The 19289-nt window shown below is 36.6% G+C and overlaps 1 protein-coding gene across 1 annotated transcript in view; it reads left to right on the plus strand.

The window, feature by feature from the left end:
* The window catches only part of LOC141847211 (uncharacterized), a 37248-nt gene that overhangs the window by 2307 nt on the left and 15652 nt on the right, over positions 1-19289 (plus strand). Inside the window, exons 4-10 of the mRNA XM_074735196.1 lie at positions 6159-6275; positions 6370-6516; positions 6635-7329; positions 10178-10299; positions 10393-10484; positions 10650-10869; positions 10968-11031. Of these exons, the coding sequence (XP_074591297.1) occupies positions 6159-6275; positions 6370-6516; positions 6635-7329; positions 10178-10299; positions 10393-10484; positions 10650-10869; positions 10968-11031 (1457 nt within the window). The remainder of the gene's footprint in view (positions 1-6158; positions 6276-6369; positions 6517-6634; positions 7330-10177; positions 10300-10392; positions 10485-10649; positions 10870-10967; positions 11032-19289) is intronic.

A 19289-nucleotide genomic window follows, 5' to 3' on the forward strand; every position in this document is an offset into this window, starting at 1 on the left:
ATAATCAAAATCATAAAGGTGATACTTAATGAGTTGTTTGTATCGACGTCAATTGAGAATTGTGTAGTTGCTATGAATGAATCTTATTATGGAGTGGGAGGTAATGTAACTATGCTTTAGACTCAAGAAATCGCTACAACCCATGCAAGTTTAATGCTATGTCTACTTGGAGTGAGGGAGGTTGGAGATGAAGATGGATGCAAGGAGGGAGAAGGGAAGAGAGATGGAGAGGAGTGTTAAAAAAATTATCCACTTGGTGGAGAGGAGAGGAAGGGGAGGAAATGAAAATTTTCAACTCTACCCTTCAACATTCAACATGTTTTCCACTCTTTGAAAATGTGGCAATAGAGGTTGATGATCAGTGGTGGTTTGACCATAGTCCAACGATGGTTGGCACTCTGTAGTGGTTTGACAATTGGATTCGATTGCCATCATGGTTCACCCATGGTTCAACGATCCATGGTTGTCCTTGGTCTAACCGAGGGTCGGTGTTGATCTCATGATGATTTTGCCACAAATCAGTGATAGTTGACAATAGCTTGATTGAGACTGATGATGACCAACAACAATGATCAATGATGACTCGGTGATGGTTTAGTGGTGGCTTGGTGTTTGATGATGATCAACAAATGGTGATGAAGAAATGATATATTGGGGTTTTACCTTTTTTTTTGTTCCTTTCCTTTCCATTTGTCCATATTTGAGCAGATCAAGGGATCCTTAGGCCCCTTCTTTCCATAGTTCTGAGGTGCTCCTCATCCTTCTCTCTTCCTCTTCCTTCATATTGGCTCTCTTCCTTCCATGTAGAGATTGCCGTAGTGCTAGTATTAGTCTTCAATCGCAAGTATGTTTTGCTGACGCTTGAATTGTGCTAGGATGAATTTGAATGAGATTTCTCCTTTAACCTCCTACTACTATGTTTGTTTACCTACAAAAATAAGACTAACAATTATTTAGTCAATGGAATAAAAATTTGAAGAAACAAGTTTAAGAATGAAAATAACTACCTAAAGTTTATAGTCAATTTATCAAGATTAATCTACTTAATTAATACAAATGTACGAGAGATAGCATTTTGAGGACCATTGCATACTCTTCAAATTGCATTTTGAGGTAGATTTCAAGACTTCTAAGTTACATCACTACCGATGTGATGCAAGCACAAGCAACAATCATCTGCCAGAGTCTTTGGCCAAAACAACTGTGGGTGCTAAAGTAGGCATTACAATGTCTAGTTAGATAGGTATTAAGTCATGCAGTTGGTAGCTTCATCCTAATTTATTGATGGGAAACTAAAGTGAGCTTGTTGTTTGGGAGCAGAATTTTGTCGACTAGAGATTGGATGGCTTGGCCAAGCATGCTTCACATTTGAACTATTGTGTGGTAGTAATGTAGAAGGTGAAAGGAGGAAAACATGTGGAGCATATTGAGATGAGCGTCGAACTCATTGTTGGACAAAGCAAAGCATGATTCATTTTCCAACTAGAGGATAGATGAAGACGATGCCACTCCTTTAATTGGTACATCAAACTTTTGAGGATTAATACGATGGTCGAGGTGTGTAGGAAAAGTATTATAGCCATCTATGAGAATGAAGGTGAGTAGGTGACAATATGATATTTTTGATTAAGTTGATGAGTAAAACCTTAAAAGTGTCAGAAAGGATAATTGAGAGAGTAACATATCACGTATAGTTTTCTAGAAAATCAATTCAGCTTCATCTCTAGACATTCAAGCATAGATGCTATTTATTTGATAAGACAACTAACCAATGAAATTTAAGGGTTTGTTTCCCATGAGAGAAGGAAAGGATGAAGGAAATAAGGAGCCAAAATAGTTTCCCTAATGGCACTTATCCTCTATTTCCTTTATTTTGAAATAGTTGGAGGTAAGGAAAAGCCTGGGGAAACATTTTTCTAGCTTTCCTTTATATTTATTGGATTCCAATTGGACAGAAAACTATTTTTGTTTCCAATGGAGCTCAAAGTTGAGCTTAAAAGTTTAATTTTTTTTCTTTGAAATTTATTTTTTCTTTATGTTTCTTTTATTTTTTTAACAAATAAAGTTTTAAAATTTAAATCTCCCTTTCTCTTTCCTTCTGTCCAAGGAAACATTTGAAAGGTAATTATTTTGTGGATTTTCATATGATTTTTTTTACACTCTTTCTTTTCCTCGTTGTTTTCTTTGTTTGTAGCAAGGATTTGGGTGTCGACTCGTGTCGCTTGAAATGGGCACCAATACCCTTTCGACGTGAGACCAACACTGATACCCTTTCGCCATTTGCCCCATCCCCGGTGGAGCCCCGAGGCGGAAACGACCTGGCGGCGGCCTCGTCTGGTGTGGCCTAACACGACCTAGCGTGGTTATGACTTGATTTTTTTTTGAATTTTCTTTCCAGGTTTAAATTCTTTGTTTTTATTTTATCATTTTAGGATATTTATAGGATTTATAGTTTAGGATGTAGGGCAGTTAATTTTCTTCCTTATTTTTTTTTAAATTTATTTTGACAATTAATTCTTTTCCCTTGTTATTTCTCTCTCTTTCATCCATTTCTTTTCCTCCTTCGTCCGTTTACAAAATAAACAAGACTAAGGATTGTTACATAGACTAAGGAAAAAAATCTCTTTAAGGATGAAGGTGGAAACGAATTATTAGAAAAGCATCTATGGCAATCAAATACTGATAAAAATAATTTTTAATTAATATATTTTATATTTAAAAAATACTGAAACTGTATCAATATGGCATGATATAGTACCAAAAACTTATCGTTTCGGTCATAAATCGAACTTTGGCATGGTTGAAAATTTTAAACCTTGATTTGTAGGAAACAAGTTGTAAAGAAAAAAGAGGAAGGATTCATGATTTTGGTAGAAAGCTTATAAAACCCCAGGTAGTTATTACGAGGGACTTTAGTAAATGAATGTACATCTGATAATGATATCAATTGGACAAAGGACATGTAATTACTAGTGTTATCGCTACTGTAAGTGTGAATATAGGATTACATAAAAGAGTCACCTTTGAAGTCATATCTTTTACATATATTAAAATACCAATTATATTCATGATAAAGTTCGGTGTTGTATACCATCCCTAGGTGCTGTAGTGCTAACTGGCAACAGGGAAAACAGATAACTGAAAGTATGAATTATGGAGAGATTTGACAAACTTGATGTGTGAGGTTATTAATAGGATAGAATAAAAATAGCACTACTACTTGGAAGCAATTAGGTGTACCTCCAATCAATGACAAAATAAGAGAAAATAGGTTAAGCCATGAATATTTTCAAAGATGAAAAATTTACTATCTAGTTAGTGAAGTAGAATCAATTAGAGTTATAAGAGTGAGGTATACGAAAATTCTTTTTAACACATTAAATGTGAATTTGAAATATTTAACTAAAGTGATACAAACTTGCATTGAGTTCAATGGAGAGATAATAGATCCATGAAATGGCTACTGTAATTTGGTTTAGCAGAATATGAGGATAGTGATATCAGTGTGAAAATGCAACCTTAGAAGTGTACCAGACTTAGATGTATCGCTTCAGTCTTGCCTTGAATATTTGTTTTCCCTGTGAGGCAAACAAGAGACACCACATTGTCCATCGATAAATCAATAAGAATATATTAGGTAGGAGCTCACATTTCAAGACTTTCTCCATCTTTTTACATTGGTTCAACTTTTTTAATTGTTATCCTTGTACTGACATGAGTGTTTTGCTTTTGCTTCATATAAACTACATATGCGTCTGCTTAAGTGGATCAAAAGAAAGATCCCCATCCCATTTTCCTTCATTGCATACATACTCTCATGGTTTTGTATGAGCCTTCTTTGTTGCCATCAAAAGTATGGTAACCAATACTGAATTTTTGACTTCAATGCTCAGAGTCTCTTGTTGCACTTTCTAAAATCTGGAGACAAATCTACAATCAATCCATTAAAATGCCATTAAATCTTTATATTTTATTAATGTGTAAATTTTTTAATTTATCAAGGCTGTAAATTATGTTAATGGGCTATAAGTTGTCAGTTAACCTTTATACACTCACGTCAATTGATGTCTCTTGTGAGAAATCCTTAAAAACCTGAAACTGTATGTTGCATTTTATCTTGGTTGCTATCTGTTTTATTTAGCACCATAGTTAAATTAAAAGCTTACAACACATTACTTTAAGCAGTTTATAGATATATTCAACAATAATTTTTCATTTAAATTTAAATTTTAGAAATTTAATTTCCCTGTTTCTCAGAATTTTAATTTCATTACTTATTTCTGTTTGCCAAAGAAGTTCTTATGTATGAAGGTTTATTTGCTTGACGTCCATCATCAAATATAATTTAATGTATGATGCCTTAAGTGCTTCTATATTTGCACATGTGGTGATTATTATTTGCATGTGTATAATGAATCTATTAATGATGAAAAATATGATTTGGGCATCTCCACTTTTCTTGTGTAACAAAGTGTTATAAATATCTCAAAAGAGTAGAAGATTTAGGCTAAAATGCATGTTCCTGATGTTTGACCCAATTTAAACAACTAGTTTGACAACTTTGTGTGAATGATACAAAGTTGAAGGAAAGAAAGAACCAATTTTGGTAATGTTCAATGTACATTCCTATAACTAGCCGATTAGATATTCATACACACACACATGTTTATTGGTATGATTACAGATGATGTAGTTCTCGAAATTAAAGTGATGTAAAGAAACCTTTAGGAAGTAACTTACAAGCAAGGTATTAAATGTGGTGGCCTTTTGGTAGAAACATCTTATTTTGCTGGCTGACTGAAAGCAGCATAGCTTGACCAAGGTTTAAAATCTCGAGCCGTGTTGAAGTTTCAATTTTTTATTGGAATGATATTATTTCGGTATCGTGCTGATGTTTCAATATATACTGCTGGTAATAGATTGGAGTTGAAGAAGGAAGGAAATGAAGCATAAGAAGGAGACATTGTTTGTGCTGAGCATGATTTTAAATCTTGTAACATGCCAGACGAAATGGTCAGAGCATCCCATTTAGATAAATTATCGAAACTCAATACCACTCAGTATAGACAATGTTTCTTTCCTTTGTTTCATCTCCTTCCTCCTTCAACCTTCAATCTGTCATCGACACCATGTATCAAAGTGTCGGCATGATATTGGAACCGTATCTTTTCGGTTAAAGACCGAAACTATGGCATGACCATTTTGAACTTTGGTGCCGAGTGGTATTGAGTTTCAGTGATTTATTGGAATGATACATTTTGAAATGATACATTTCGATCGTTTCGCCTCACTCGTTACAAGATTTTAAACCATGGGCTTGACATAAGAACAATGGTTAAAGATCCTTTTCTTCTTATCACCATCTTGGAGTGATGCTTCTTTTACTCTTTGAGATTCGACTTCTTCCTGCGAGATGTTGTTAGGACTTTTTGGACTTTTCCCCCTCTTCATGATGTGATGCTTCGTCACTCAAATGTAGGTAGTGAAAGCACCTCTTCTTCTTAAAGATGTAGGCAATAGACAAACACGTGCCCTTTCTTCCTTGAAGACATGGATAATGGGCAACATTTTTTCTTCCATCTTTTAGATGCGGCAGCACTGTTGTGGCAACACCTAAAGATGTGTGACAATGATAATAAGTTTCTCCTCTTCTTATTTTCTTCCTCCCCCCACTCCATTTCTGATTAGTGCCACTTGATACCACCTTGGTACTCCTTCGGCACCACCAACACCATCACACTTGGCTTAGGACAACCCAGAATTGGAACAAAATTTTAAACCTTCCTTGCATGTTTAAACTATTCATATTTGAAGTCAGAAGATTCAGGAATACTTTGTCACAACAAAACTTTTGAAAAGGACACTGCTGGTTCTTTGAGATACAATATGAGTGATTTTGATAACATCCGACTTCGAAGTTGTAGTTATAAATCACAATAGACCTGTAGGGTTCATTGTACTGTTGATAAAATACTTGAGGTTGTTGTACTTCATTTTGGTTACTTAGAGTCAGGTTTGTTTAACCCTTCTTCTGAATGCTTTATCAACCTGGCAATAGCAGAGTGAAGGTGTTGGATCTATTTTTTCTTTGTCAAGTTCAGTTACTTGGTACTCCTTATTTCTAGTCTGACGCTTCATTCTATTGTCTTTCTGTCCAGAACCCCCATCTTCTTCTTTCTAGTCCTCACTTCACTGTTGGCCAAAGCCAGACCTGTAATTTGTGGTTAAAGGATGTATCTGTCAGTAAAACTCTTTGCAGATTGAGACATTCCCAGGTACAAATGTGGTTATTAAAATTGGTAAACAGATATCTTGAGTTGAAAGATTCATTGTATTTTTTTTTTGTCATCTTTATTATTGTAACATCAGCTTGGAGGTTCATCAGTAGCAATGCTTGAAATGGTAGGAAGGAAAGGAGTTGTGCAGGTAAATGGAAAGACTTTGGAGAGAAACTCAAATGTTGTTCTCACGGGAGGAGATGAATTGATTTTTAGTGCTTCAGGGAAACATGCTTATGTATCCTTTATGAAATTTCTAAATATACTTGCTTAAGAGCAAATAGTAGACTGCTACTGCTTCTCGTTTTTTTTTTAATTTCTGGTCTTGGGAGAGAAAATTTCTTATCTGTAGGCAGATATTTCAGCTACTCAAGAGCAATTCAGCTGTGTCGGTGCTACCTTCTCCACTTGATATTTCAGAACCAAAGGTTCTCTCTGCAAAAGAAGTACAAGTTGAGACCAGGTCAGGAGATCCGTCAGCAGTTGCTGGAGCATCAATACTGGCATCCCTTTCTAATACCATAAAGGATCTGCCTGATGCGCCATCATCACCTATTGATGAGAACATTCATGAAGGTATAGAAAAGCCTGCCGTGGATTCTGTTTGTGATGCATCAGAAGATTGCAATCCAGATCTTGAGAAGGGCTCTGATATTCTAAAGGAAAGCTCTGACAATGATGGGGGTGCTGAGTCTCCAACTGATAATCCTGATGCGGTCTTATCTTCTGATCTTGTTGGAGATGAGGTCATGCAACTTGATAGTATTGGTCCTGATGTGCATCATGACGATGAAATTGGGAAGGTTTCTGCTATAAACTATGAAACACGGCCCTCTTTAAGAATGCTTGCAGGATCCCCTACATCTGATCTGGATTTGACTGTAAATGCTTTCAAAGCATTTGATGATCATAGGGATTTCCTCAAGGATCTGGAATCAACAACTTTCGTTCCCACTAATAGATGCCAAGCTTTTAAAGACGGTTTGAAACAAGCAATACTTACTCCTAGTGATATTCAAGTTTCGTTTGAGAAGTTTCCCTACTATTTGAGGTGAGATATCATGTTCATGTCTTTGCATATTGCTTACCTAATATTTGGTTATGTATATTATTCTTTGGTTTGCCATTTTCTGAACAGTTATTGTAGATTTCTTGATCTTAATTTTGTTTGCTCTTTATATTTATTTATTTTGAAGAAATTAGGCAAAGAGCCAAGATATCCCCTTTCTCATACTTGTCCTCAATGGTACTCAGAAAGGGTATACATTGTTTGACCCTTTTGTATATGTTGGTACAGATTGAATTCTGACAATATGGTGTCGGCTTCTGCATCATCTTTATTTAAAAGTATCTGTGTCATCTAGGTTGAGTAATGCATCATTGAAAATAGAAAATATTCATCTCCATTAGCTTGTGTTTAATGCATGTTACTTGATCCTGTGTATGAGTATTTAATATGAACATAGATCTAGTTGTCTGACACATACATGTAGTCATAAGGCTATCAATGTCCAACTAAGAGTCCGTGTTAAGAGATAATTATCACAACCATATGATTGTATAAAGTTCATGTATAAAATGACATGATCCTTACATACAAATCAGAAGAGAAAAGAACCATGACGATGCACTTTGATTCAAAACAATTTGATATATTTTTTTAATGCAATTTTGAAAATAAGAAAGAAAATTTATTAAAGGTTAAATTTAACCCATTAAGAATTAGATTAAACCCAAATACCCAATTTACTAAAAATTAAATCAAATTTATTATAAAAGAAGAAAAATGATGAATTTTATATTAGACTATAGAAATAAAATGGTTAAATAGTGTGATATCATATTATGGGTTGATGACAATGATTTTCTTTGCCAAAAACATTGGATGAGCAAGATTCCTAATACTTATTTCATTTTAATTCTAAATGAAATAAAATAAATAATAATTTGTACATTATCATCAATTTTAACCGGTATAGTTTTGTTATGAATCATGAATCAACAAACAAGTTTTGTTACATCTATTCTATTATGTTATTATATGAAACTATTATATTGTCTTATATACTTTTAGATATCAAAATTATCCTAAATCAATTGTATTATTTTTAACGTATTTTATATCTAATATTGGAACCTTAAGTTTTAGGGTTCAATAAGATTCACTAGTTGATAATTCACCAAAATGATTTGCCAGAAAATTTGATAACCTTGATTAAGAGTGTTGGGATGTGTGACATGGGTGCCATGGGGATACACTAAACCCTTGTTTACATGAATGGAAGGAAATCAATTCCATAGGTTCATGCAGTTCTTAGCATAGCATGCAATCAATTCTATGGATTAGCATGGTTCCCAAGCACAGTCTATACTCCTCCCCTTGTTTACCTTGAGTTGAATGTGAGATCTTACAAGTGGAAATGGAATCAATTCTATGGATTAGCATGATTCCATTTGTGGGGCATTGTAAGGAATAAGGACTGTGCTTGGCAACTGTGCCAATCCATGGAATTGGTTCACTTCTGTCAGTGTAAATACAACATAAGAGTCTGAGTACGGGAGTATTTGATAGTATCTACAAATTGATGAATTATTCAAATTGGAATCTTTAAAAACCTTATAGAGTACAGATCTGAGGATTGGTGACCAATAAATATCTATAATGAAGTTCCATTTTGAATTAGTCTGTAAACTTGAAGGATTATTGTTTCTTTAAGTTTGTAAACTTAAAAAGCTCCACATCTATTTTATGTTAGTTATTGCTTGAGAAATCTCTATGGCATCCAATGGTAACGTGTGCTGTGAGGTTCAATAATGTTTGTAGTTAAATAGCCATCACGAAGCACTCATTAGTGGATCTCATCTTTTTTTTTCTTCCAACAAGTATAACATTGATGCATGGCTAGCATAATGTTTCCACTTGAAACTCAAAGGATTGGAATATTTTTTATTTTTATTTATTTTTTTATTCTTTGAGAAATCTCTAGAAGACATCCACTTGAAACAAGTTTTGGTTTGATTCATGGTTTGAAATCTTGTATTGTGCTATATTATATTGGACGATACGGTCAAAATATATCATTTCGATAAATTACTGAACTTGATACTACTCGGCACAAATAATATATCATGTGTTGTGTTAATTATGTCGATTAGTATTGTGTTATATTGACATTCGACACTTCTTGACATGCTATAAAGCACGTCTTGTTATATCTTTTATAGCTTTTGTCCATAGAACAAAATGTCAATAATACCATTGCAGATAAAACACAATAAGAAGTTAGGGCTACTGTTGTGTTTTCTTCTTGTTCATCTTATTCATCCTTCCCCTTCGATTCTCTACTGGCATCATATGTTGAGGTCAGTATTGAAACAATATCATTTCAAGCAAAGTTTAAAACTTTGTCACAGTTTGAGATTTTGAACCTTAGTTTGTTTAGGCTAATTTTTAAAAAACTTACCCAATCTAGCTGAAGAAATTACCAAATCGATTCTATCATAAATAAGAACAAATAACTGTTAGTATCAAACTCTTATGCTGATTCTGCTTACCAAACTGTTAGCCCTTTGTTATTGGCAGTTGCCTAGTAAAACACAAAAAAAGTTGCATGATGTGCTCTCTTCTCTATATTAAATAACTTTGTTTTGTCTCATATTGAGATATTGTCTATTATATTTTTTGTGTCCTAATTTACATAAAAAGTTTTCATAATCTGATGTATTGCTTGTCAGAGATTGCCCTTTGGTTATACTGCTTCAAGTTTCTAAGTTTAATTGAAAAAAATAGCACAACCATTGCCCCACACATGCAAACAATATAAGACTATAGCTGTCTTATTTCTTCAAAAATCTTACTGGAACGATCATTCATTATCTTTTTCTTTTTGATCTTCCAGTGAGAACCTGAAAAAAATTCTCACGACTTGTGCATTGATTCATCTGGAACGCAAGGAATTCATAAAGTACACTTCAGATATTTCATCAGTAAATAATCGGATTCTATTATCTGGCCCAACAGGTATGATTGAAATTGTTAATTTTCATGAGTAGAAACTGATTTTTGCACTCAATAATCTAAGAAATCATAAGATGTGTTTATTTAACTCCCTAGGATCCGAAATATATCAAGAAACTTTAATAAAGGCCCTTGCCAAACAGTTTGCTGCAAGACTGCTCATTATTGATTCTCTTCTGTTACCCAGTGTAAGTTTCTTCTATGATTGAATATTTTTTTTTAAAATAAAAATCTCTTACAATTGGTTATTTATTATGCACTTAACATTGAAAATTGAATATTTTATCATCATGATGATAATACTTAAAATTATGATTAATCTTTAGTGGGAACTTGAAAACAATTGATTGCAGGGATCATCTTTGAAGGACTCAGAAACGTTAAAAGAGAGTGTGAGAATGGATAAACAAGGCATCTTTTGTAAGCACCGTACTGCTCATATTGACAGCGTACAACTGAGAAAACCAGCTTCCAGTGTGGAAGCTGATATTGTGGGGGCATCTTTAAATTCTCAATCTCTTCCAAAGCAAGAGATATCTACTGCAACATCAAAGAACTATACATTTAAAGAAGGTTAGCCGTGTTCTAGTTTGTCTACTTATATTGTTGAAGTTGCTTTTATAGTTTATGTCGGCTGGAAGCTTAATGAAACAATATCTTGATTTTCACAGGTGATAGGGTGAAATATGTTGGCTCATTTCCTTCATCAGGCTTTCCTATTCAGGCACCTCATAGGTATAATACTGTTTTGAAGTATTATGTTCCAATATTTTTACTTTTTGTTTATCTTATATTCCAATTCTTTTTCATTGCTAATTGTAAAATAATACAATAGATTTCTTATTCTATTACAAAGAGCAAGGCCCTAATTTATACATCAATATAGGGACCTTTTCTAAAAAACCTTTTCTATATAAAAATATATATTTTTATATAGAAATATCCCTAAATATTCTAACATTCTTCCTCAAGTTGGAGAATATAAATCATATGTGCTCCCAGCTTGTTACATATGTAGTCAATTCGAGGACCTCTCAATGACTTAGTAAATATATATGCTAGTTGATCATGTAAGTTAACAAAACTAAAAGATATTTTATCAGATATGACTTTTTCTTTGACAAAGTGACAGTCGACTTAAATATGTTTTGTCCTCTCATGAAAAACTAAATTCAAGACGATATGCATGGCGGCTTGGTAACTTCTCCAAATCTTAGCTCTTGAAGTAACTATTTGAGCCATATAAGCTCTTGACTGGCTATGACCATAGTTCCATATTCTACCTCTGTACTGGATCTTGCCACAATATTGTGTTTTTTACTTTTCCAAGAAACTAGGTTATCTCTGACAAATATACAAAACTCAGAAGTAGATTTCCTATCAATTGGAGATTCTGCCCAATTTGCATCAGAATATCGTACGACTCGAGTATGTCCTTTGTTTTTGTACAAAAGACCCTTTCCTGGAGCGCTTCTGATATATCGAATAATGCGAGTCACAGCATCCCAATATTTCTTGTATGGAAAGTTGAGAAACTGACTTACTACACTTACTGCAAATAAGATAATCGGATGAATAATAGTAAGGTGGCTTAGTCTCCCTACTAATCGCCTGTATCGTTCAGATCTGGAAGGGGCTCCTCCTGATTTGGCATGAGCTTGACATTAGGATCCATGGGGGTGTTAACTGTCTTTGAGTTTAACATATCTGTTTCTTCTAGAATATCCATTGCATACTTTCTTTGGGATATGATAATCCCATCTTTGGACTGTGCTACTTCTATCCCCAAAAAATATTTGAATTTGCTAAGATCTTTTATCTGGAAATGATTGAAAAGATGTTTTACCTGGGAAATTCCTAGATGATCACTACCTGTGATAACAATATCAACATAAACTACTAAGTAGATGCAACCAGTAGATGAGTGACGATAAAAGACAGAATGATCGATCTCACTTCGAATTATGTCAAACTGTTGAATTACAGTATTAAATCTACTGAATCATGCTCTGGGAGACTGCTTGAGGTCATATAAAGATTTCCGCAGGCGACATACAAGACCAGAAGAGACTGCAACAAAATACGAAAGTTGCTCCATGTAGACTTTCTCGAGCAGGTCACCATGTAAGAAAACATTTTTAATGTTTAACTAATAAAGAGGCCAATGTCGAATTGCAGTAATGGACAGGAATAAGCGCACAGAGGACAGCTTGACAACAGGAAAAAAGTGCCCCCATAATCCAATCCGAAGATCTGAGTATATCCTTTAGCAACGAGGCGAGCCTTAAGCCGGTCAGTCTTTCTGTTTGGACCAACCTTCACCGTATATACCCATCGATAACCGACAACTGACTTCCCTGGCGGTAGAGGAACGAGGTCTCAAGTCCCACTGCTCTGTAAGGCATACATTTCATCGAGCATAGTCTGTTTTCATCCTAGATGGGCAAAGACATCACCTGCAGTCTTCGGAAGAGAAACAAATGACAAGGAGGAAAGACAAGCAAAATAGGAAAGAGAAACACGATGATAACTCAAAGAAACATGAGGAGAAGGATTACGAGTGGAACGTATACTTTTCCGAAGTGCAATGGGAGTATTAGACTAAGGAGATGAGACCGAAGGACGAGGCGAAAGACTTGGCTTCAAAGATGTGTCCATGGCAGTGTCAGTGGTGGGCGACTATAAAGCAGGACGAGAACGATGCTGATAAACCTGTAATGGAGATGTCTTCGAAGGTGACAGAGACTCCTCCGAAGGATAAAAGATAGCCATTGGTGCAGGCGTAGAAGGAGAAAACTCGGACGGAGATCCATTGGGCCCAAAAAATGGAACCGAATCAAAAAACGTGACATCAGCAGAGATGAAGTACCGACGGAGAGTAGGGGAATAACACTTGTACCCTTTCTGAGACCGTTGATACCTAAGGAAGACACATTTATGAGACCGGGGAGAGAGTTTGTCAATGCCAGGATCGAGAGTATGAACAAAACATATAGAACCAAAGACTTTAGGTGGTAAAGGATGAAGAGACTGATAAGGATAAAGAACATGATGAAGTATTTGACTTTGTAGAGTGGAGGAAGACATGCGATTGATGAGATAGCATGCAGTAAGTACAGCGTCACCCCAAAATTGAAGAGGAACATGAGAATGGAAAAGAAGAGTCCGGATGGTTTCAAGAAGATGACAATTCTTGCGTTCATCAATTCCATTCTGTTGAGGGGTATGAGGACAAGACGCCCGATGCAACACACCATGAGATGCCAAGAAGGTCTGAAATGAAGTAGATAGATACTCACTTGCATTATCACTCTGTAAGGTTCGAAGAGAAATATCAAATTGAGTTTTAATTTCATAGAAGAAAGATTGAAAAAGAGAAAACAACTCCGAACGATCCTTCATCAGATATAACTAAGTACAACGGAAAAAATCATTTATAAAGATAATAAAATATCGTGACCTCAATATAGAAGAAACACGACTCGGTCCCCAAACATCGGAATAAACCAAAGTAAAAGGGGTCGTAGCCCGATTCACAGTGCGAGGGGTAAAAGAACTACGAACATGCTTTCCTAATTGATATGACTCACAAGACAAAGATTCTAAGTGAGAAAGACCAGGATGCAATTGTTTCGACTTATCAAAAAACAGGATGTCCTAACTGAGCATGAATAAGAAGGGGAGATGTTGTCGCCGAATCAACAAGAGAGGACTGTTGAAGCCGATATAGGCCATGAGACTCACATCCGAAGCCAATCATCCTCCCCGTACTCCGGTCTTGTAAGGAAACAGAAGATTTAGTAAACGAGATGACACAATCAAGAAACCGAGTAAGTTGATTAATTGATAATAAATTAAAAGGAGCACCGGGAACATAAAGAACATTATGGATAGAAAGAGACGAAGAAGGATGAACAATACCAATACCCTGGGATTGAGTTTGAGAACCATTTGCTATGGTGACAAAGGGTAAATAACCAGTAGTAGAGAGAGAAGAAAAAAGATATTTATTCCTAGTGATATGATCGGTGGCTCTGGAATCAAGAACCCAAGGACTTGAAGAGCGAGATATGCCAGCAAAGGAATTACCAGTGAGTGCAGTAGGGGAATCAGAAGTCTTTCGATCGTCATACTATTTTAGAAAATCGTCATAGGAAGGCGGTGTGGTCGGATTTGGTGGCAATTGTGAAATGGAAGCTAAAAGAGCGACAGAGCTCTGGACGATCTGCGCAGCACGGGGAGGTCGACCATGTAGATTCCAATATTTATCAATCGTGTGTCCTGGTCGGTGGCAATGATCACACCAAGGGCGTCCTTTGCCACCCTTACGAGTTGGAGGTTGTTGTTTCGAGAGACCAAAGTTGATGAGTCAACATGACTGGAAGGAGGCATTGCCAAGACTTTGGCAGGGACACGAAGAAGAGTCACCCAGGTACTGTCCATGATAGCCTCTGGACGATCTGCGCAGCACGGGGAGGTCAACCATGTAGACTCCAACATTTATCAATCATGTGTCCTGGTCGGTGGCAATGATCACACCAAGGGCGTCCTTTGCCACCCTTACAAGTTGGAGGTTGTTGTTTCGAGAGACCAAAGTTGATGAGTCAACATGACTGGAAGGAGGCACTGCCAAGACTTTGGCACGGACACGAAGGAGAGTAGCTCAGGTACTGTTCATGGTAGCCTCTGGACGATCTGCACAGCACGGGGAGGTCGACTATGTAGACTCCAACATTTATCAATCATGTGTCTTGGTTGGTGGCAATGATCACATCAAGGGCGTCTTTTGCCATTCTTACGAGTTGGAGGTTGTTGTTTCGAGAGACCAAAGCTAACGAGTCAACATGACTGGAAGGAGGCACTGTCAAGACTTTGGCGGGGACACGAAGGAGAGTCGCCCAGGTACTGTCCATGGTAGCCTCTGTGGGGCTATCCAGGATCTGATCACGAACATGAGAATAATCTGTAGGCAAACCATATAAAGCCAGAGACAAAAAAATTTCTTCCGATTTTCAAGCTCTGCAACAGGAGTGACTGCAAGTGGAAGCAGTCCATTGAAGTCACAAAGAAAACTAGACACCGAACCCAGATAAGTTGACATAGAATCCTTAATCTGATGGGCACTGAGAATAGTCATGAGATCTTCACAAACTTGATAGAGTCGCCGAAAGGTATTTGTAAAAAGTTGTTGAGCCTGTATCCAAATAGCTTTGCATGTTTTGTGAGTGGGGAAGACATTCCTAAGAGATGGATGGATGGTGGCTCGGATAATATAACACAATTGAGCGTCAACCTTTTTCCACAGAGGAGATCGACAACTTGAATATCTTCTTCGGTTTGGGTGAGATGTGTCTCATAACCCTGTCCAACAGGCCAAAGTTTAATGTGAGAGCTCCAAGAGGAATAATTCTTACTATCCAATAGCTCGAAAGAGAGCGGTGCAGTGATGTGGTTGGTAAAATTGAGATATCCAGTTTCAGAGTGTCGGAGGTCGCCATGGTAGGAACAGATGTGGAGGTCGGACGAAGATGGGAACATGAGCGGCGACAGCGGACGTCGGGAGAAGATCTGTTGAAGAGGTAGAAGAAAAACAGAGGCAGCGAGGTACTCGAGGATTGCAGAGAGATAGACAGACGCGTCGGAACCAACACGCTGAGCGTATTCGCCGGCCTTAAGGTAGCGAGCGATGCGCCCCATCGGGAACTGGAGGCCGACCTTTTGCGATCGAGAAATAGCCTTCGTTGCAGAGACAACACCTGCCTATCTCCACCAGAAGCACTAGTCGAGAAACATCTTTCGTTGCGAAGAAGGGCAGCGCGCTATGGTTTCCTCCTTGTTGCTCCTTGTGCTCGCAAAGAAGGAGGAACAACGACAACGATGATCTCTTCTTTGGCGGACAGAGGAAGTGGCGATACTCGCCGAAGGTGATCGCAGACAAATGGAGCTTCGGGTCGCAGAAGAGATCGCCTTCGATCAGGTCTTGGGAAGAGCTGCGACTTCGGAGCAGTGACGCGAAAGGGAACGAGGGCCGCGACTGCGCTCCGCGCTCCGCTCTCCGCGACTGATCAGGGAAAAGCTTCACGCTCCTTGTTTGAGGATCGAAGATGAAGCCAAGCCTGGGCCGCGTCTTGGCTAGCGAGCGGAAAGTGTCAGGATCGTGGGTCGAGACGCGCGCTCAGTGCGTGGCGACGGCGAATAGAGAGGAGAAGGAGAAAGGAATTAGGGTTAGACACATAAACCTAAACCCTCTGGTTCTGATACCATGTAAAATAATACAATAGATTTCTTATTCTATTACACACAAGGAGCAAGACCTTATTTATACATCAATATAGGGACCTTTTCTAAAAAATCTATTCTATATAAAAATATATATTTTTATATAGAAATATCCCTAAACTTGATATCCTCTAGTGAGGATTTAAAGGTTTTCTTCCTCGCTAAGGTGTCACTCATAATTCTGACTTGTTATCATCGTATTGTATAGCTGTGTTCTGATATCAGAGGAAACTTTTTACTGAAGACACCTCCATAAACTCAACTATCATATTCCTAAGTGGAAGGTTTAGTGCTGGCACTATGACTTTGCTCCATGTTGCAGACTTGCACTTGTTATGTGCCTGCAATTTTTCTCCTTTTTGGATTTTTCCATATAATATTTTCTATTGTGGAATCCACTTTACATAAACCTGGCGTGCTTGATTTTAGAGAATTTACTTGGCTCATTTTTTTTAGTTGTTACACTTCTCATGTATGAATTTGAATACAATCCTCTCACTTGATACAGTCATGTACATAGAGTGGTAGAGGCATTTGATTGATGCTATTATTACATGATTTTAGAGTATTGGTTTGGCTCATTGCAAGGTTCGAAATGTTGGTCCATGTTAGTTGGCATGGGCAAATCATAGCATTCCACCTGTTGAACAAAACTGAAACGTGATTGGTACAAATATAGACAATAACTACCTTGTGTTTTTCGGCTTATCTACCAAAACTCAGTGTTAACCCATCAACTCATTGAACTTATCCTTATTCCCTATTCTAATATTTGAATCAAGAGGGCCTTTCCTTCTTTCTGACTCTATTGTTCTAGGGGGTACCTCTTTGTTTTGACCACATAAGAACCTACCCTCGTCGTTGCCACTGACACTATTGTTTCATTCTGTACAAATACCTAAACTCCACTGAGAAAGGAACTTTAAGCATTGGTTGCTAGTTGTTAAACATTCCATTTTATGAATATGATTTGGATTTTCTTACTATATATAGTGTGGCACAACCATTTGTTTTCACTGATGCAACTATTACTTGTGGTTTTTTTTGCCTGATCACATGGTAGAAAACAATGCACTTCTGTAAAAACCACAAATATATCATTAACCAATTAATTCTATTGATTCTCTTTCGAATCATATTTTTTTTCTACAGTGGGCCTGACCTAGTATAAGCCAAAATGCTTCAAATCCATGTGATTACATCTATAATGTAGGTTCATTATAAAGTATTATAAAGTGTAACAATCACCTCTATTTGTCTGACTTTAAAGTCTGAACTTATGGCATGTTTGGTTCTGTTGTCGATGCATGGTTATAAAACATGAGCTGGACAACTGGTTGATTTGAGCAGAGAACCAAGCAACCTGAACCATGGGACAGTCTCATTCACTTACTAGTAAACCTGGCCAGTTCATTTGATTTCCAGAATTCAACTTTTCTTAAAATTTCTATTTTCTTGTATATTTACAATTTTGCACTCATATACCATATAAATATTTTCATATAATATAATACTATTTATAATAAGCAATCTCTCATCCTTTCCTAATCAATCTCTCATCCTTTCCCTTCACCCTATAATATAGTCCTATTTATAATTTAGACCATACTGATATGTTCTCCCTTTCCTAATCAATCTCTCATATTCTTTCAAATAATCAAGTTTCTTCAACTTTATTTTATGTGGTATCACTATCTTGATTGAGTAAATTGTTCATTGACATTCATTTTTTATATTATTGGATGTTTTGTGATGGAACTCACTAGTTGTCATCATTGGTTTCGTAACCTTCAGCGATATTGGTAAATAGTGGTTAGTATTGCTACTTATAAATAAGGTTTAGAATATTGAGCCGTGTCGATGTTTCGGTCCTAGAATGATACAGTTTCGATACCGTATCGTGTCATGCCGATATAATTTTGATATTTTTAAAATATAAAATATATTAATTAAAAATAAAAAATTTAATCTAAATAGTTAAAAATAAAAAATAAAATATTTTTAAAAAAAATAATAGAATAATTTAAGAGGTTTTAATTAAGTCTTTAAATTATCCCAATTATAACTAGGAGTTGATTAAAATTATTAAGCTAAGTTATTATTAATAGCGTAAGTTTATAAAAAGTCCGACACCATTGTTTCTGCATTTCCGCGCGATCGGGGTGTGCGTTCCTCGCGATCGGGGTGTGCGGTCCACACGACGCCTTCGGAGGCATCGTCGGACTTGGGCGACGCCTCTAGTGGTGTCGCTGGATCAGGGCGACGCCTTTGGACATCGTCTTGGTTGGAACTGTCGGTGCCGGTCCGCTGGTGGAACGAGAAATTCGCCGGTATCGAGCGAATCGGTTTGAGATTTCAATCCTTGCTTATAAATACATTATCTCATCATTATTGGCCATATTAATCTCTCCTGCTTATGTTATAAGCTTGTAGTCATTCAGGACAAATGACTCAACCATTTTCCTCCCTAATAAACACGATTAGGAGGCCAAGTATTGATGGGTAGCCTATAATCTACTTTGTAAAGGAAACATGGTTTGAAATCTCATACCATGTTGAGCGAAACGGTGAAAATGTATTGTTCTGATAAATTACTGAAATTCAATATCAATTGGCATAGACAATGTCTCCTTCCTATTCTTCATCTCCTTCTTCAAGTTCCAATTCATCACTGATACCATGCATCGGAACGTTGGTATGATACCAAAATAGTA

The sequence above is a fragment of the Curcuma longa genome, chromosome 16 (assembly GCF_044706935.1).
Source record: "Curcuma longa cultivar G26 ecotype Majalengka, Jawa Barat chromosome 16, ITB_CL_G26_1.1, whole genome shotgun sequence".
Classification (NCBI taxonomy): Eukaryota; Viridiplantae; Streptophyta; class Magnoliopsida; order Zingiberales; family Zingiberaceae; genus Curcuma; species Curcuma longa.